This window comes from Sminthopsis crassicaudata, chromosome 3 (genome assembly GCF_048593235.1).
Source record: "Sminthopsis crassicaudata isolate SCR6 chromosome 3, ASM4859323v1, whole genome shotgun sequence".
Taxonomy (NCBI): Eukaryota; Metazoa; Chordata; class Mammalia; order Dasyuromorphia; family Dasyuridae; genus Sminthopsis; species Sminthopsis crassicaudata.
The window spans coordinates 612234865-612252841 of NC_133619.1; the positions used below are offsets into that span (position 1 = coordinate 612234865).

A 17977-nucleotide genomic window follows, 5' to 3' on the forward strand; every position below is an offset into this window, starting at 1 on the left:
TACAGTACATTAAAGTTAAGGAAGTGCTAGAACATAAGAGTTGGGGGGGGCTTAGAACCCAGGATGTCAGAGCTGGGAGGGCTCTTAGAACCCGGGATGTCAGCACTTGGAGGGATCTAGAACCAAGGAGGTCAGAGCTGGGAGGGCCCTTAGAACCCAGGATGTCAGAGCTGGGAGGGAACTTAGAACCCGGGATGTCAGAGCTGGGAGGGCCCTTAGAACCAAGGAGGTCAGAGCTGGGAGGGCCCTTAGAACCCGGGATGTCAAAGCTGGGAGGGCCCTTAGAACCCGGGAGGTCAAAGCTGGGAGGGCCCTTAGAACCCAGGTCAGAGCTGGGAGGGAACTTAGAACCCAGGAGGTCAGAGCCGGGAGGGCCCTTAGAACCAAGGAGGTCAGAGCCAGGAGGGCCCTTAGAACCAAGGAGGTCAGAGCCGGGAGGGCCCTTAGAACCCAGGTCAGAGCTGGGAGGGAACTTAGAACCCAGGTCAGAGCTGGGAGGGAACTTAGAACCCGGGATGTCAGAGCCGGGAGGGCCCTTAGAACCAAGGAGGTCAGAGCCGGGAGGGCCCTTAGAACCAAGGAGGTCAGAGCCGGGAGGGTCCTTAGAACCAAGGAGGTCAGAGCCGGGAGGGCCCTTAGAACCAAGGAGGTCAGAGCTGGGAGGGCCCTTAGAACCCGGGATGTCAGAGCCAGGAGGGCCCTTAGAACCCAGGAGGTCAGAGCTGGGAGGGCCCTTAGAACCCAAGATGTCAGAGCCAGGAGGGCCCTTAGAACCAAGGAGGTCAGAGCCGGGAGGGCCCTTAGAACCCGGGATGTCAGAGCTGGGAGGGCCCTTAGAACCCAGGAGGTCAGAGCTGGGAGGGCCCTTAGAACCCAGAAGGTCAGAGCTGGGAGGGCCCTTAGAACCCGGGAGGTCAGAGCTGAGGGGCCCTTAGAACCCGGGATGTCAGAGCTGAGTGAGAACTTAGAACAGAATTTCAAAGCTGAGAAGGAATTAGAACATGAAGTGTCAGAGCTGGGAGACGTTTTAAGACACAGAATATGAAGGCTGGGAGAGACTTTAGAACATGGGATCATGATGGAGATCACTGAAGATCACATCTTGGTGCTCCTACTTTTCACAGGTAAAAAGTGTGAGGGAACTGTGGGTTCCAAGTGGCACAAGGCCTTAGCACCACAGCAGGGCCTCCCACTCAGGCCCAGACCCAGGTTCCCTATGGGCCCCTCTGCATTTTCCTGCATCTTCCTCACACCGAGAACAGCCCGACCTCGTGGCTGAGCTCCCACTTGTGAGAAATGGTACAACAGCAATGTTCCGCCACCTTAACCAGTACTTTGTGATTTACAAAGTGTGCAATCCACACAATAATCCTGTGAGGTATGTAGAGTGATTAAGGATTATTCCCATTTTACAGATGAAAGAACTGAGGCTCAGAGAAATGTGATCCAAATCTGAACCGAGGTCTTCAGACTCCTGTCTAGCCCTCTGTACCACAGCTTCTGTGGACTGCTTTTCCTTGTGGGATCACATAACTAAATGTGGGGGTTACAAAAATGTGCAACAGTAAAAGGTTTCTGAACAGAACAACTGAAAATTAAGTCAGAATCAAATGCACAAAGAGCATGAGGAGTTTCTGGCAGCGCTTGCCCATGTTGCATGGCAGCGTTGGTCCTGAACCCACAATGAGGCCTCTCAAGGGCAGAAATGGTTTTGTCTCCCAGGTGGGTTTTTAGGGAGGACATCTGAGAGCCTTAGTCCTTACCATTCCCCCCCAACACAGCCAAGGCTCCACACAGTGAGAAATTCTCCAGCGAGACCCCCTCACAAACATGTCCGGGTGAGCACGGAGGGACAGCTCAAGAATCGTCAGGCAGATGGGAGGGGGGTCAGCTTGCTGTGGGCCGCCGGAGGGGTGGCTTCCCCGGAAAGGGAGGGCCCCCCTCAGAGCAAGGCCACAGGCTCTGACTTCTGGGCTCAGTCCAGGGGGGCGTTGAGGGGATAGAGCTTTAGCTCAGGCTCCCCAGGGTCCATGTCGAAGAGGCTGAGGGCATCGGCGCCTGTGGGCGGGGAGTGGCCGGGCAGGGCCTCCCGGGGCTGCTCCAAGACCTGCAGGGTGGAGGTGCCCGAGTCCGCCTCCCCAGGGAGGGTCATCCTGTGCTGCAAGGAGAAGCCCACCTGCGGGAGGAACTGGGGGGCCCCACTGTGGGAATTGCGCATGGAGAGCGAGATAAGACTAGTCCTGCGCTCCAAGGCCCAGCGGGCACACGGCACGAACTTGGCCAGCGCCCTCTTGAAGTCCCTCATGAAGAGCGGGTAGATGATGGGGTTCATGGTGCTGTTGCAGTAACCCAGCCAGGTGAGGACGTCAAAGAAGGGTTGGGGGATGCAGTCGCACACCGTCTGTGGAGGACAGGAGAGAGATCATGGGAGAGACCCACACATGGCCCTCCGCCAAGGGGCCCCGGCTGGCAGCTCTTAGCTCAGCGGAGCCCTCGGCTTACCTGGTCTCAACAGAGCCTTCCAGGAGCCCAGCCCCTTACTTAGGCTATGTTCATTTTAAAGATAAGGAAACTGAAGCTCTGACACAGTCAACAAACTTCCTTATCTACAAAATGAGGGGCTTGGACCCAATACTAAGGGATACTAAGGAATCTATGAAGCCATTCTAAAATTTCTCCTACTCTGACCTCCCGGGTTCTAAGAGCCCTCCCAGCTCTGACACCCTGGGTTCTAAGGGCCCTCCCAGCTCCGACCTCCTGGGTTCTAAGGGCCTCCCAGCTCTGACCTCCCGGGTTCTAAGGGGCCTCCCAGCTCTGACCTCCCGGGTTCTAAGGGGCCTCCCAGCTCTGACACCCTGGGTTCTAAGGGCCCTCCCAGCCCTGACCTCCTGGGTTCTAAGGGGCCTCCCAGCTCTGACCTCCTGGGTTCTAAGGGGCCTCCCAGCTCTGACACCCTGGGTTCTAAGGGCCCTCCCAGCTCTGACCTTCTGGGTTCTAAGGGCCTCCCAGTTCTGACCTCCTGGGTTCTAAGGGCCCTCCCAGCTCTGACCTCCCGGGGTTCTAAGGACCCTCCCTGCTCTGACCTCCTGGGTTCTAAGAGACCTCCCAGCTCTGACCTCCTGGGTTCTAAGGGCCCTCCCAGCTCTGACACCCTGGGTTCTAAGGGCCTCCCAGCTCTGACCTCCTGGGTTCTAAGGGGCCTCCCAGCTCTGACCTCCCGGGTTCTAAGGGCCCTCCCAGCTCTGACCTCCCGGGTTCTAAGGGCCCTCCCAGCTCTGACCTCCTGGGTTCTAAGGGCCCTCCCAGCTCTGACCTCCTGGGTTCTAAGGGCCCTCCCAGGTCTAAGATTCTGTATTATAAGAGTCCTCCCAACTGAGACATTCCATGTTCTAAGGTCCTTCACAGATCTAACATAAGCCGTTATTCTTTTGTGCCGACCTCTTCCTTTCTGGGACTTTTCGATGTATTTCTTTTCATTCCTAGTGCCTGGGGCTCTCTGAGTTTCCAGATCAGACCTCCCCAGAAAAGGCTGTTCAAATGATCAAACAGCTGAGTGTGACAAGGCAAGTGCAGCAGGAAAAGACAAACTAAATACTGAGGGCAAAGGGCTATTAATTAGAGTTCAGGAATCACATTAGACAGGAGCTTCTCTCATTCGCCCCCCAGTGACTACCCTAGTATCAAGCTTGGGTTTTGGAGACAGACCTTCAGGCTCAGTCTAGTACCAGAATCCCGTTCCAAATGGTTCATTACCTCCGCCATTAGCAAGCCCTAACACTCTAGATCCCACTATCTCAATGAGTCTGAGGTCATCCCCTACCTACAGAAGACCCCTCCTTCCCCTAAGATATGGAGACTCATTAGCTGTAGGCTGGGAGAAGGAGATTCCCTAATTTCTTCTCCTGATTCTTTAGAGAATTTCCCCAAATAATGTCTCAGTTGGGAAGGATTTTAGAACAACTTTGTATGTGGAAGACCCCTTAGCACTGGGTCCAAGCCCCTCATATTCCTGGTCCAGGAATATCCTCTGGAACGCCTCTGATAAGCGGGCATCCATCTTTTCCTCAGCACTCCATGATAAGAAGAAGCCCACTACCTCCCCCATCCCATTCCAGTTTTGGACAGCTCCAGTTGGTGGGGAGATTTTCCTGACCCTAAGCCTAACTCTACCCATGTAACTTCTACCCACAACTACTGGTTCTGCCCTCTGGATAAACACACAGAGATAACCCCACTAATATATAAAGAAAAAAGAAAAGAAATTTTTAAAAAATAATAAACTCTTGCCTTTTCTCCTCCCTCACTTTCTTGTGTTCTCTGAGCTAAAGAAACCCCTCCCTGTTCTTCCAACCTATTCTTATCTAGCAAGTTTCCCAGAACTCACCACCCTGAACAGCCTCCAGACCCTCCACAGCTTTGTTGCAGTCATTGCTGGGTCTGAGGTGACCAGAGTAGATTACTCCATCTGTGTCACACTTGAGTTTGTCTGGCTACCATGTCCTTTATGGGCATTTACTCAGCAGAGAACCAGGCCTCTCCCTTACAACATCACCCATGTACCCCCCTACCTTCTCCAATATTCCTGCTTTGGGATTTCTGTCAGGAAGGAAGCCCACAGAACGTGTTTCACCCTGGCCTTTTCCTCCACAAGCTCTGCCCTCGGGAAAGCCTTACCTGGATCACATTGGCTACAAAGAAGGGCAGCCAAGCCACAAAGAACATGCCCAAAAGGATGCCCAGTGTCAAGCTGGCCTTCAGAGCCTTCCTGCTGTGCTTCGAGGCAAACCGTCTGTTCTCACTGGAGGTGGACGCTGCTAGATTTGGAGTCCTTGGCACCTGCAGAGGTCACGTGTCCTTGAGGATCCTTGGGGGTAGCTGTAGAATGACCCTTCCCCCTGACCACAGAAGCCCCCCAAGCCCACCTCTCCAGCCCTGCTTCCAGACGACTAACTTGACCCTAACCGATCATCTCATAAATGACCTTTATGCTCATGAATGGGAATTTGTGACTATGGACAGACCCAGCACAGGGGGTGGAAATCCAAGTCAGATTGCTGGCTGTACAAATGGAAGCTTCATTTTTATGTCTAAGCACAAGGGCGGAGGCCCATCCAAAGTACTCTCCAGTTCTTCTATTTGGGTCAAACTGAAGATGGCTTTGAAATAAGAAGCTTGGAAATCTTTCTGATCTATAAAAACTCTCTTGTATTTGCTGTCATTGGATTTATCTGTGTGCTTGGAGATATGTTCCTAAGAAGAAGGGTTTAATTCAAATTATTTATTCTCTTCCATTCATTCATTCAGAACAGTAGATAGCCCTGGGCTGGAATCAGGACTCAAATATGGTCTAAGGTGCTTATTAGCTGTGTGATCCTGGGCAAGTCACTTAATTTATATCTGTGGCAGTTTTCTTAATTATAAAATGATAGCATTTACCTCCCAGAGTTGATTTAATTATCAAACGGATAATATATTAAGCTATGCTTAGTACAGTGTCTAACATACAGTAAGTACTTAATAAATGCTTTACTCCTATCCTATCCTTTCCTTTCCCATCTAGTCCCTCAACTCAACATTGAGTTCCTGGGGGAAAAAAAAGAGAGAGAGAATTGTCTGTTCATACCTTTGGACCATCAAGTGGAAAATGATTCTTATTGTAATAAATCTGAATCAATTGTAATAAAGCTGAATGAATAGAAATGTCACCTTAAAATCTGCACAAAATTTCCTACTTATTTGTTTCCTTTTAAATATTAACTTTTAGAGGACTTGCTTGTGTATATGAGGGAAATTTTATGTAATAAAAATCATTTTATCTTAAAACAAATAAATACAATTAGTGCGCAGTGCTTTACTTGAACTCTGGTGAGAGCAAACCCACTGTCTCAAGATTACCCCTTCTACTTTGTTATTGTTCACTGTAGAGTTGTTTCAGTCATATCTAACCATTCATTGCCCCATTTGATGCTTTTTTGGCAAAAATATAGTGTTTTTCCATTTCCTTCTCTAATACACACAAATTAAGGGACTTGTCCAAGGTCACATAGCTAGTAGATATCTGAAGCCAGATTTTAACTCATGAAGATGATTTTTCAGTGCTCTAACCACTGTACCTACCACCTTCTACTTTCAGATACTCTAAATTATTTTGAAATAGATTTCCTTATGTAGAACTAATTCTTCTTCTCTGAAATTTCTTCCCATTAATCCACATTCTGAGTTCAGACAGGACAAATCTAATCTCCTTTCCATGCACCTTTTTTTTAAATACTTGAAGCTTGATATCATGACCTTCACCACCATCACTACTGAGCCTTCTCCAAGTAAAACAATCTCCAATTAATGCTTATATATGACAAAGATACTTTCCAGCTTATTAACAGCCTTCTTAAACTGTGATATCCAAAAGTGGGTCCACTACTCCAACCCCTTCATTATACTGGAAAAGATCAAAGTGGACTCCAGAGCAGAGATTGGACCTTAAAAAACCATTTTTAATTCCTTCATCACATATATGAGAATGAGGAGGTCATCTAGGAAAGATACCTTCCCAGAATCACATAGCTACTCTTTATCAGGGTCAAGACTCAAACCCAAGTCTTGATTCCACATTAAAATAGCTTGTGAGCTATTGCTGGGTAAATAACAACCAAGTTGTATATTGCATTTTGCATGCTTATGGGCAATTGTGTATACTAGGAAAGAATTTCAGGTCAGTGAAGCAGGAAGGTTTGGCTGTCTCTTACCAAGCTTTTCAGGGATCTGGCCAGAGATGGAAGAGAAGTCTTCTTTGCATTATGAATCCAATTCAACTCAATCTTGGCCAGTTCAGTCCTGTCCAATCCATTCCAAAGCAAAGATAGATATCTTATCCTTTTGAGTCTAGTTCAATCCAAGTTCAACCCAACCTAGTCCAATCCAATCCAGTCTAGGTCAAGTCTAAATCAGGTCTAGTCTAAATCAATCCATTCCAAAGCTATCCTATCTTATTCTTTTGAATCTAATTCAATTCAAGTTCAACCCAATTTAGTCCAGTCTAAACAAATCGAGTCCAGGTTATGTCAGTTTTGCCCAGTCCTGCCCAATTCATTCCAAAACTATCTATCTTATCCTTTTGAATCCAGTTCCAATCCAAGTTCAACCCAATATAATCCAGTCTAATCCAATCCGACACAGGTCAAGTCAATCTTATCCAGTCCTGTCCAATCCATTCCAAAGCTATCTTATCTTTTCGAGTCCAGTTCAATTCAAGTTCAACACAAGCTAGTCCAGTTTAATCCAATCCAGTCCAGATCAAACCATTCCAGTCCAATGCAGGTCAAGCCAGTCCAGTCTAGCCTAATCTAGTCCAATCCAGATCAATCCAATCCAGCCCAGTCTCATCCAATCCAGCCCAGGTAAAGTCAGTCTAGTCCAGTCTAATACATTACAAAGCTATCCTATCCTATTCTCTTGAGTACAGTGCAGTCCACCTTAATCCATTCCAATCCAGGTCAATCCAATCCAGTCCAAACCAAACCAATCAATCAGAAATGAGAGGGTCAAGAAGAAGCCATAACCAACTGGGAGAACATAGAAAAAGGAATGTGCACTAGAGACTGGGAAAAGAGGTGATTTTGTCTGTGAAAAGTCATACACCCTCATCTCATCTCAGGGCCCACTAGTACTTCAACACTTAATGTGATACAGAATCTATAATACAGAATGCCAGAGCTGGAAAGAATATTTAGGTTATGTAAAGATGTAACTGGCATATACTTTAAAAAGATTAACTGTCAAGACTGAGAGACTTCTTGGATACATAATCTGTTCAAATTTCCCCATTTACAGACAAGGAAACTGAGTCTCCTCAGGTTAACTGACTTGCCCAAGAAATAGCAAAAGAAGCAGAGCCAAGGATTTCAACTCTTCACTTTTTTTTCTTTTTTGCGGGGCAATTGGGTTAAGTGACTTGGCCAGGGTCATGTAGCTAGTAAGGTTCAAGTATTTGAGGTTTGAGCTCAGGTCCTCCTGATTCCAGGGCTAGTGCTATATCCACTGCACTATCTTGCTACCCTAAATTACTCACTTGATTCCATATGTAATTATCTTTCCCCACTCCATCAGTGTTCAAGAGCCCTTGATATCACTTCCCCAAAAGGGTCTCTCTACCCTTTTGACTTTTCTCTCATTCTATCCCTAGGACAATCTTCAGTCCTAGGAGCCTTCCAGAGAGAGGGGTCCTGTCCATGGTACTGAAATTTGCTCTGCACAATTTTGTACACTTGAACCTGCTGGAAATTCTAGAACTGAAATTTGCTCTGCACAAATTTTGTACACTTGAACCTGCTGTAAATTCTAAAACAAATTCTAGAATGGGAAATCACCTTGGTCATTTTCCACATGTAATAGATGAAAACATTGAAGGCACCAGAGTGCCTTGCCTAGGGTCACAAAGTGGCAGAGTGGGATTTGAATCCTATTTCCTGACATCAAACTAGATCTCTTTCTGAATCACACTGCTAAAATGTTGGTCCTGGAAGGGACAGGGAACATAGAATTCCAGACCATGAAATGACCTTAGAACTCAGAATGTCAAAGCTGGAAGAGACCTTAGGAAACAGAATGACAGAGCTCAGAGGGTCCTTAAAACAAAGAATGTTAGAAGTAGAAGAACCTTTAGAACCAAGAATATTAGCATGGAACATAGAATGTTAGAACTAGAAGGGCCTTAGAACATAGTATATCAGAACTAGAAAGGATATGGCTTCAACTCCCTGAGGGGGCCAGAGAACACCTCCTCAACACCTTACAATCTCAAAGCTGACAGGAATTTTAATGAAAATTCAGTCAAAACATATACCTTACCAAGACTCTCCTCTGCATCATTCTTGACATCCAGCCCTTTTACAAGTCCAACCTAACTTAGTCCATACAATCTAATGCAACACAATCCAATCCAACCTAATCCAATATGATGCTATCCTATCCAGTCCAATCTAATGTAAGTTAAAATGCAAGCTCACAACATTCTAGGACCATAAGGATTAGCATCCATCTTTGACCCATAAGGAAGCTGAGACTCACAGATTTGTGACTCACTGAGAGTCAAAGAACTAATAAGTATCATAGACTATTCAAACCCAAATCAAAATTCCTGACTACAGTTTAAAAAAACACCATTCCTGTTGCCACAGGAAATCAGGGTGGGCCTTTTCCACTGCTTATAGTCTCATAACAAATCAATTCAGTTCAACAAGCATTTATTCATTAAACGCCTGCAGAGGCAGTGGGGTGCAATACAGTGATATCAACATTCAATTAGCCATTAAATCATTCATAAGGATCTCTGCAGGTCACATATTGATCTAGAAAACCACATAAAAATATTATCTGTGTTCTATTTTCATTTATTTTACTAAATGTTTCCCAATTCTATTTTAATCTGGTTTGGTGAATGTTGTGGTCCACATGTGGCCTTCAGGATGTGTCTGACACCTTTAGTATAGAGGCTGCAGCCTGCCTTGAAGAATAAAGCAGGGGTGCAGGTTTATACTGCTGTTGTGGTTTTTGGTTAACAAATATTTTCCCTAAGATAGGCAAGACAAGTACCAAATCAATTTTACAGAATTTTACAAGAAGAGAAAACCAAGACAATAAAAATAAAAGCCCAGGATTCTCTCTCTCTTCTCTCTCTCTCTCTCTCTCTCTCTCTCTCTCTCTCTCTCTCTCTCTCTCTCTCTCTCTCTCTCTCTCTCTCTCTCTCTCTCTCTCTCTCTCTCTCCCCCCTCTCTCCTCTCTCTCCCCCCCCTAGAATTCAGGAGGAGGGGCAATGAAATCAATAATAGGAGTGTTCCCATCCTTATTTAACAGATGACGAAACTCTTCATTTTACAAATAAAGCCTCTGAGAGGTGAAGGCGGTAGTCAGGGTTTTTGAATTCAGGACAGATCCACCTAAAAAAGAGATAATTTAATCCCTTGATAATCAGGAGAGCTTGTTTGAGTATAAGTAAGCCAGGAGCTGATTCCACTCCCACCATCAATGTCAGCAGTAGAAATAATTAGAGAGTAGAAACTTGTGGCCTAAGAAACAGGGGTCATAACCAGATCTCAAATGAACAAAAGGGAGGAATTTCCCTTCTGGCTTGTTCCTTGTCTATGTGAAAGCCTCTTCATGAAAGGCTATGTGGTCTAATCACCAATAGAAAGCATTGGGGATCTGCCCTGAATTCAAAATCCTGACTCCTGCCAACACCTCTCAAGCATCTCCTCTGTTAAAATGAAGACGTTCCTCATCTGTCAAAAAAGGATGGGAACACTCCTGTTATTGACTTCATAAGGCCACCGGAAAAACACCTTTGCAAACCTTAAAGCTTTGTAATAAATCTGACTTGTTATTTTTTCAGTATTCTAACTTCTTTTTCAATTCCAATACTCAATGGCCAGCAAGAGATATACAAGAAAAACACTTATAAATTTATGATTCTCTGTGACCTCTCTCTCCTCTAGGAGATGGAGCCCAGAAAGAGATATACCTGAGCCCCTTATGATTTTACTTCTCTATGACCTGTGCTTCCTAGAGATAGAGCCAGAAAAGATATGCAGGAGCCCCTTATGATTTTATGTTTCTTTGTGACCTGTTTCTCCCAGAGATGGAGCCCAGAAAAGATATACCTGAGCCCCTTATGATTTTATGATTCTCTATGACCTGTGCCTCCTAGAGATGGAGCGGAAGGAATGAGGATGGGAGAAGCTGGCGGTCACCCAGCATAATCCATTACCTGCAGGGCCTCCATGTTGGTGGCAAGGGAGGCCACTTGCACCGCCTGCTTTCGGGCCGTCACCAGGATCCGACAGTACGTGAAGGAGATGGCCACAGAAGGTAGGAAGAAGGTGAGCCCTGATGCCACCAGGACGAAGGGCAGGCTGGCCAGCAGGCGGCACTGCCCCCCCGGGGCCAGCTCGGGCCAGGCGGCCTCGGCAGTGGCGTTGGGGGACGGCGGGTGGGCCTGCCGGTGCCAGCCCATGTGCGTGGGCAGGAAGGAGGCCAGGGCGGCCAGGCTCCAGGCGGCCAGGATGAGGGCCAGGGCGCGGCACGGGGTCATGCGGCCCTTGTAGCGCAGCGGAGACAGGATGAGCAGGTAGCGGTCCAGACTGATGAGACACAGGTTGAGGATGGAGGCGCTGCAGCACATGACGTCGAAGGCCACCCAGAGCAGGCAGAGGTTGCGGGCCAGCACCCAGCGGCCGTACAGCTCGTTGAGCATGGCTGGGGGCATCACCACCAGCCCCACCAGCAGGTCCGAGGTGAAGAGCGACACGAGGAAGTAGTTGGAGGTGCTGCGCAGGGCCGGCTGCGTGCAAATGAGCAGGATGAGCAACGAGTTGCCTCCCGCAGTCAGGGCGATGATGAGACACAGAATGGCCGCCACCCATCCGCTGCCCTCGGGAGCCCCCGAGCTCGGGCTGCTGCTGTTGACCAAATCCTCCTCCGGGGCCATGAGTGGGGGGCGACGGCGACGCCTAGCGGGCGCCCGACTCGGAGGGGGGAACCGAAGGGAGGAGGGGAAAACCGGGGAGCGGGTGCCGATGCTGGGAGCCCCGCGGGGCTGAGGAAGAGGGCGAGGGAAAGATGGTGGCCTGAACGCGGGCCGGCGGGAGGGTGGGCACTGGGAGCCACGCGGGGGTGGGAGGGGCTGGGAGGGCTAGGCCCAGAGGAAACAGACCCCGAGGGAACCGCTACCGAGGTGCGACGTGGCTGGGAGACGTGGCTGGGAGACGGAGGGGCATCCCGGAGTCTGAGAGAGCAGGGGGGGGGCTGCTCCTGGCCAGGTCCGCTTTCGGTTACGATCGGCTGCCCATTTTATCGATGAGAGGGGCCAAGGGACAAGAGATGGCGGCGGCGGCGACGAGGTTGAGGTTGAGAAGGAAGATGAAGGTGAGGACGAGGTGCAATGTGGGCAGAGCGGTGGATTTGGGGTGTCCGCGGGTTGCCGGAGAAGAATTTAGGAGGGGGATAGGAGGAGTACGTAGAGGCATGCGGAGCGGGAGCCGACGCGGGGAGGGGGGACGTGGTGATGGAGAAGGGTCCGGAAGGTAAGAACCAGGTGGACCGTGGGAGGGTGGAACAGAAAGACTGAAGGGGACACTGGGAGGTCCCGAGCGGCTGGGTTGGAGAAAGTCGTGAGGCCCCCCAGTCTCAGCCCCGCACCGGCACTCCGGGGGGGCCTCCCCTGGGGACGAAGGGGCGTGGCCTGAGGAGCGCGGGTGGTGGGGGGCGGAGGGCGACGCTAAGGAGTCAGCTCCACAGACCAGAAGCCAAAGGCAGCCGCTGCTCTTGGGGATGGGTTCGGGAGCCGGCCTGTCCGCAGTGGGTCTGCAGGGAGGAGGAGTCGGGCGCTGGGGCACGGCGGGTTGCAGCTGCTGAGCGTCCCAGTCTTAATACCCGAGAGAGACTCTTCCTAGCCTCGCTCCCGCACCCTCGGGGTCCCCTCCGGGAGCGTTCTCCGAGCCGGCCCCTACCTGGGCTGCGCTCCAGGTCACTGCAACAGGCGGGGGTGGGCGCCAGGGGCGTGGTTGTGGGGGGAGAGGCGGACCTGCAGCTCCCTCCTGGCGGGGGCTTCCTGCTCCACGCTCCCGCCCTCAGGGATGAGGAGTTAGAGGCTGGCTAGCCGAGGAATGCAAGCACGGGATTTCAGCGCAGGTGCCTCTTCCCCGTCCGAGTGCGGAGCACGAGCCCTCGTGCCGGTGTGGAGGCAACGGGGAAAGCCGATGCCCTATGGGGGCTGTGAAAGCTCCCTCCCCTCGTGGGGGCGGTGCCACGGGGGACCCCACAGGCGGGGGAGAGAGCGCCGAGGAGCCCCAGTGGGCAGAGGGATGCCTGCAGCGTACTCTGAGGGACGCAGAGTTCCTAATCATAGTGGACCACATTACCTCCGGCAGCAGCTTGTCGGAGCCCAAAGAGAGCTTAGAGACGTTCTGAGAGTCAAGTTCAAGTTCTCTCAAGCAGTTAAAGGACTGCCCTGAGTACAATCCACTGTTTGGCTGCTGGGGGCATAACCAGGGTCAACTGCAGAGAGTTAGATTAAAGCTCCTGATAAAGAAAAATTTCCTTAGCAAAGAGAGCTGCCAGCTGGGAGAGAGGGGAGAATGGAGGAGGGGGGGGGGGGGGATTTGGAACGCGAGCTTTTGCCAAGGTGAATGTAGAAAACGATCTTTGCGTGTCTTTTGAAAAACAAAAACCTTTTTTTCTCTTTCTCATTTTTTCCCTTTTGATCTGATTTTTCTTGTGCAGCATGACCAATGTGGAAATATGTTTAACCTGTATTGGATTATTTAATGTCTAGGAGAGGGGAGAAGGAGGGAGAAAATTTTGGAATACAAAGTTTTGCAAGGGAGATATTAAAAATCTTTCTATGTATTTTGAAAAGTAAATTATTATTATAAAAATAAAAAGCTATTATTTTTTTAAAAGCTGCCCATGAGTGGGTCACCCAGAAAATCTGGGAAAATTATTAGCTGGAGGGAAATACAGATGCATAAACTGAAGACTATCAAAGTAAAGTGACCTACCCACATCAAGCTCAAGCTTTTTATAAGAAATTTGAAAGTTCATTCAATAATTGTCTCCTGTCTGTAAAGAAAGATTTATCTACACCCAAAAGACTAGCTAACTGTATATATCCTTTGATCCAGCAGTGTCTCTACCAGGCCTATATCCCAAAAAGATCATAAAAGAGGGAAAAGGACCCACGAGTGCAAAAATTATAGCAGCCCTTTTCATAGTGGCAAGGAACTGGAAAGTGAGGGGATGCTCATCAATTGAGGAATGGCTGAATAAGTTATGAATGTTGTTCTATAAGAAATGATGAGCAGGCTGATTTTAGAAAGGCTACAAAGTCTTACATGAATTGATGCTCAGTGAAGCGAAGAGAAACAAGAGAACATTGTACAACATCTCAACAAGATTATGTTCAATTGTAATGGACTTGGCTCTTCTCTACATATGGTAATTCAAGGCAATTCCAATAGACTTGTAATGGAAAGTGCCCTTCACTTCTAGAGAGAGAACTATGGAGACTGATTGTGGATCAAAGCATAGCATTTTCACCTCTTTGGGGGGGAGTTGTTGTTTGCTTGTTTTTGTTTTTTTCTTTCTTGATTTTTCCCCTTTTGATCTGATTTTTCTTGCATGGTATGACAAATGTGGAAATATGTTCAGAAAAACTGCACATGTTTATCCTATATTGGATTGCTGTCTTGGGAAAGGAAGAGAAAGAAAGGGAGGGAGAAAATTTTGTAGCAAAAGATTTTTTAAAGGTGATTGTTGACAACTATCTTTTTATGTTTGTGGTAGCCCTCTTTGTATTGGCCAGAAACTGGAAACTGAGTGGATGCCCATCAATTGGAGAATGGCTGAATAAATTGTGGTATATGAATGTTATGGAATATTATTGTTCTGTAAGAAATGATCAGCAGGATGATTAAAGGCCAGGAGAGACTTACAGGAACTGATGCTGAGTGAAGTGAGCAGAACCAAAAGATCATTAGATACTTCAACAACAATACTATATGATGATCAATTCTGATGGACGTGGCCCTCTTCAACAATGAGATGAACCAAATCAGTTCCAATAGAGCAATAATGAATTGAACCAGCTACACCCAGCAAAAGAACTCTGGGAGATGACTATGAACCACTACATAGAACCCCAATCCCTCTATTTTGTTCCACCTGCATTTTTTGATTTCCTTCACAGATTAATTGTACACTCTTTCAAAGTCCAATTCTTTTTTGTGCAGCAAAATAACTATATGGACATGTATATATTGTATTTGACATATACTTTAACATATTTAACATGTGTTGGTCTACCTGCCATCTGGGGGAGAGGATGGGGGGAAGGAGGGGGAAAATTGGAACAAAAGGTTTTGCAATTGCCAATGCTGAAAAATTATCCATGCACATATATATTGTAAATAAAAAGCCATAATAAAAAAAACTAAAGAAAAAAAACTATCTTTTCATGTATTTTGGAGGGAAACACAATCAAAAAAAGAAATGTTGGTGTTCGTTGTTTTTCAAGTATATGATAATAAAAAATTAAATAAGTAATTTAAAAAATATCCAGCATTTAAATGGCTTTATGAGTTATCTCATTTTATCTTCTCAACAACCCTGATGGATAAGTAGATTGGTATTATTATCTCCATTTTATAGATGAAGAAACTGAGGCAGAGATATTAATTTGTCCAAAATCACACAATTAAGTGAGTGAGGCCAGATTTGATCTAAGATCTTCCTGATTCTAAATCCAATGTTCTGTCCATTTCACCACCTAAGTAGTAAGTCACTCATCACTGAAGGTCTTCAGATTGGTCATCTCCTGGGAATATTGGAATGGTGTGGGAATCATGTTCAAGTAGAAGGTGCACCAAGGTAGGTAGGAACAAGATTTAGAGCTGACTGTTCTTTAGAAGATATGTAATAAAAAGTCTTATTTTACAGATGAGGAAACTGAGGCTGAAGAAAATGCCTTGCCCAGAAGCTAGGATTTGATTTCATGTCTCCTGACTCCAAACCTAGTGAACCACGATACCATAAGAAGGGCAGAAAAGTCCTTTCCAATTCTGAGATTTTATGTTGGAAAAATTTTGGAGACCCCATATCTCTGCAATGGCCTCCCAATCCTACTTTCTCTTCTGATCTGAGGTTTCCAATTTATTCTTTTTTTCAATGTATTCTTGCTGAAAAGTCTTGGGTGGGTAGTATTTCTCATGGATGGAAGGGGTATAAAATAGGTTGTGCAGAGTCTTTTTGTGACAGGATAGTGCCAAAGGTGTATCTGGATACAAATGTGCTGACCCCTTCACCTCTACACTTACAAGCTTGTTTCCTTTTTAACTCTCTGGGTTTAAAAAAAAAAAAAAGACAGGAGAAAGTATTTTTGAGTTTCTTTCATTAGTTTGTACCCATTCTCCAGATAAAATTGGAGAAAATCTTTTCTCCCGTTGAGTCATCTTTTCTTTTCAATCCTAAACTGCACACTCAAGACCTGGTCATAAATTATATTTAAAGATCATGTGTTTCGATAGTATTATTAAGCAGCATAAAAACACAGATAGCAAATGAAGCAAGATATAGTAGACCATGATAGAAATTGTGGAATAGGTCTTTCCTTTGATGCCCACTTTCTAGCAATTGGAAGGAATTATAGGAAGAAAAGTGGTATGAGGGCTTTCTCTGTGTGTGATAAGTGGGGAATTGGGGGAGGGATAGGAAAAAAGTAGTCTCACTTTTTGCTTTCAGGGGCTAAAGGCCCAGAACACTTGTCAAGATTCCTGCTGAGCTTGGCTAGAGAGGAATGGAAAGGCCATGTTGTCCAAACATCTCTCTGGCTTTCCACAGTATAAAGTTCCTTCAAAGTCAAAAAAGATAATGTCTACCTGCCCGAATTCCTCCCCTAATCCAAAATTTACCTGGCCATCCCTCTGAGACAGTGGCAGAATACTACAAAAGTATTAACAAAGACAACAGTGAATCAGTTCCTCTGCTGCATGTGGCTGTCTCAGTTGTTCCCAGTTTCATTATCCCTTCTGTTCCTATAAAAAGGTTTTATAAATGAGCTAATTGAGAAGCGGGGTGTTAAAGATCAAGTCATTTTTCAATGCTAGAAAGCATCAGAAAGAGAAGCTTAGGGCTTATTGTCTCCCAATCACCAAGAATATTCCTGGAAAATTGCAGCCTCTCTCCTCCCTGTTACAGTGATGGGATTGGCATTCCTTGGGAAGGGACCTGTCTGGCTCCCCCAATCCCAGGGAGATAGAAGCATTCATTCCCTCCTGAGCCAAGAAAATTCTTTCAAAGCAGTAATGCCATCTTGTGGGAACAATGACAATAACAACTTCTTGGATTCTTCCCACTTCCCAATCTACAGTATAAATAAATAAATAAATAAATATAATAACCTTGTTTTTGAGAGCAGAGAGGGATGGCAGTCAATTACGCTGTTATCCCTCAATATTGATAAAAAGAGATTGAAGATTCCCTGCCCTCTATTGAGTGGGCTTTCTGCAGAGACATGAACAAGATCACAGTCCCATAGGCATGGATAAGTGGAAATCTGCATCCCTGGAAGGGACATCGACACTACTGAAATTGCAAGTCTATTTGAGTAGTTTAACATCAGATTAATTTCCTAAACACAGAGAGAGACAGAGACAGAGACAGAGACAGAGACAGAGACAGACAGAGACAGAGACAGAGACAGAGACAGAGACAGACAGAGACAGAGAGAGAGAGAGAGAGAGAGAGAGAGAGAGAGAGAGAGAGAGAGAGAGAGAGAGAGAGAGAGACTGAAAACTCTTTCTTGTAACAAAGGAAATTTTGAGCAAAACCCAACAAAATGACTCCTATTTGTAATCTATGTGACATTCTACATGTTCCTCACTTCTTTATCAAGAAAATTGGGTTGTGTTTCTTTCTCTATTAGTATAGACCTTTCTCTTGCAAAAACACAATAAATTACTACTGTTGATTTTTTTCCTGATATGACCAGAAGTATTAAAGATGGCACTCATATTCTGGAGAGCAATTGGATATCATAAAAAAGGGGAAAGGACCCACATCTGCAAAAATGTTTGAAGCTGCCCTTTTGGTAGTGACAAGGAACTGGAAATTGAGTAGAGATCTCTCATTTGAGGAATGGCTGAATAAATTGTGGTTTATGATTATGATGGAATATTATTATTTTGTAAGAAACGACCAGCAGGATGATTTCAGAAAGGCCTGGAGAGACTGACATGAACTGATGCTGAGTGAAATGAACAAAACTAGTAGATCATTGTACACAGCAACAGCAAGATTATACCATGATCAATTCTGATGGACGTGGCTCTCTTCAACAATGAGATGATTCAAACCACTTCTAATGATCTAGTGATAGAGAGAGCCATCTGCACCCAGAGAGAGGACTGTGGGAACTGAGTGTGGACCA

General features: G+C 46.5%; 1 protein-coding gene across 1 annotated transcript; it reads right to left on the reverse strand.

Moving 5' to 3' along the window:
- Positions 1-931: 931 nt before the first annotated feature.
- HTR6 (5-hydroxytryptamine receptor 6) lies at positions 932-17252 on the reverse strand. Its single transcript, XM_074306067.1, has 3 exons — positions 10763-17252; positions 4675-4836; positions 932-2401 (listed from the first exon to the last, which is right to left on the reverse strand). The coding sequence occupies exons 1-3, from the start codon at positions 11480-11482 to the stop codon at positions 1976-1978; spliced, it is 1308 nt and encodes a 435-aa protein (XP_074162168.1). The 5' UTR covers positions 11483-17252; the 3' UTR covers positions 932-1975.
- Positions 17253-17977: the final 725 nt, after the last annotated feature.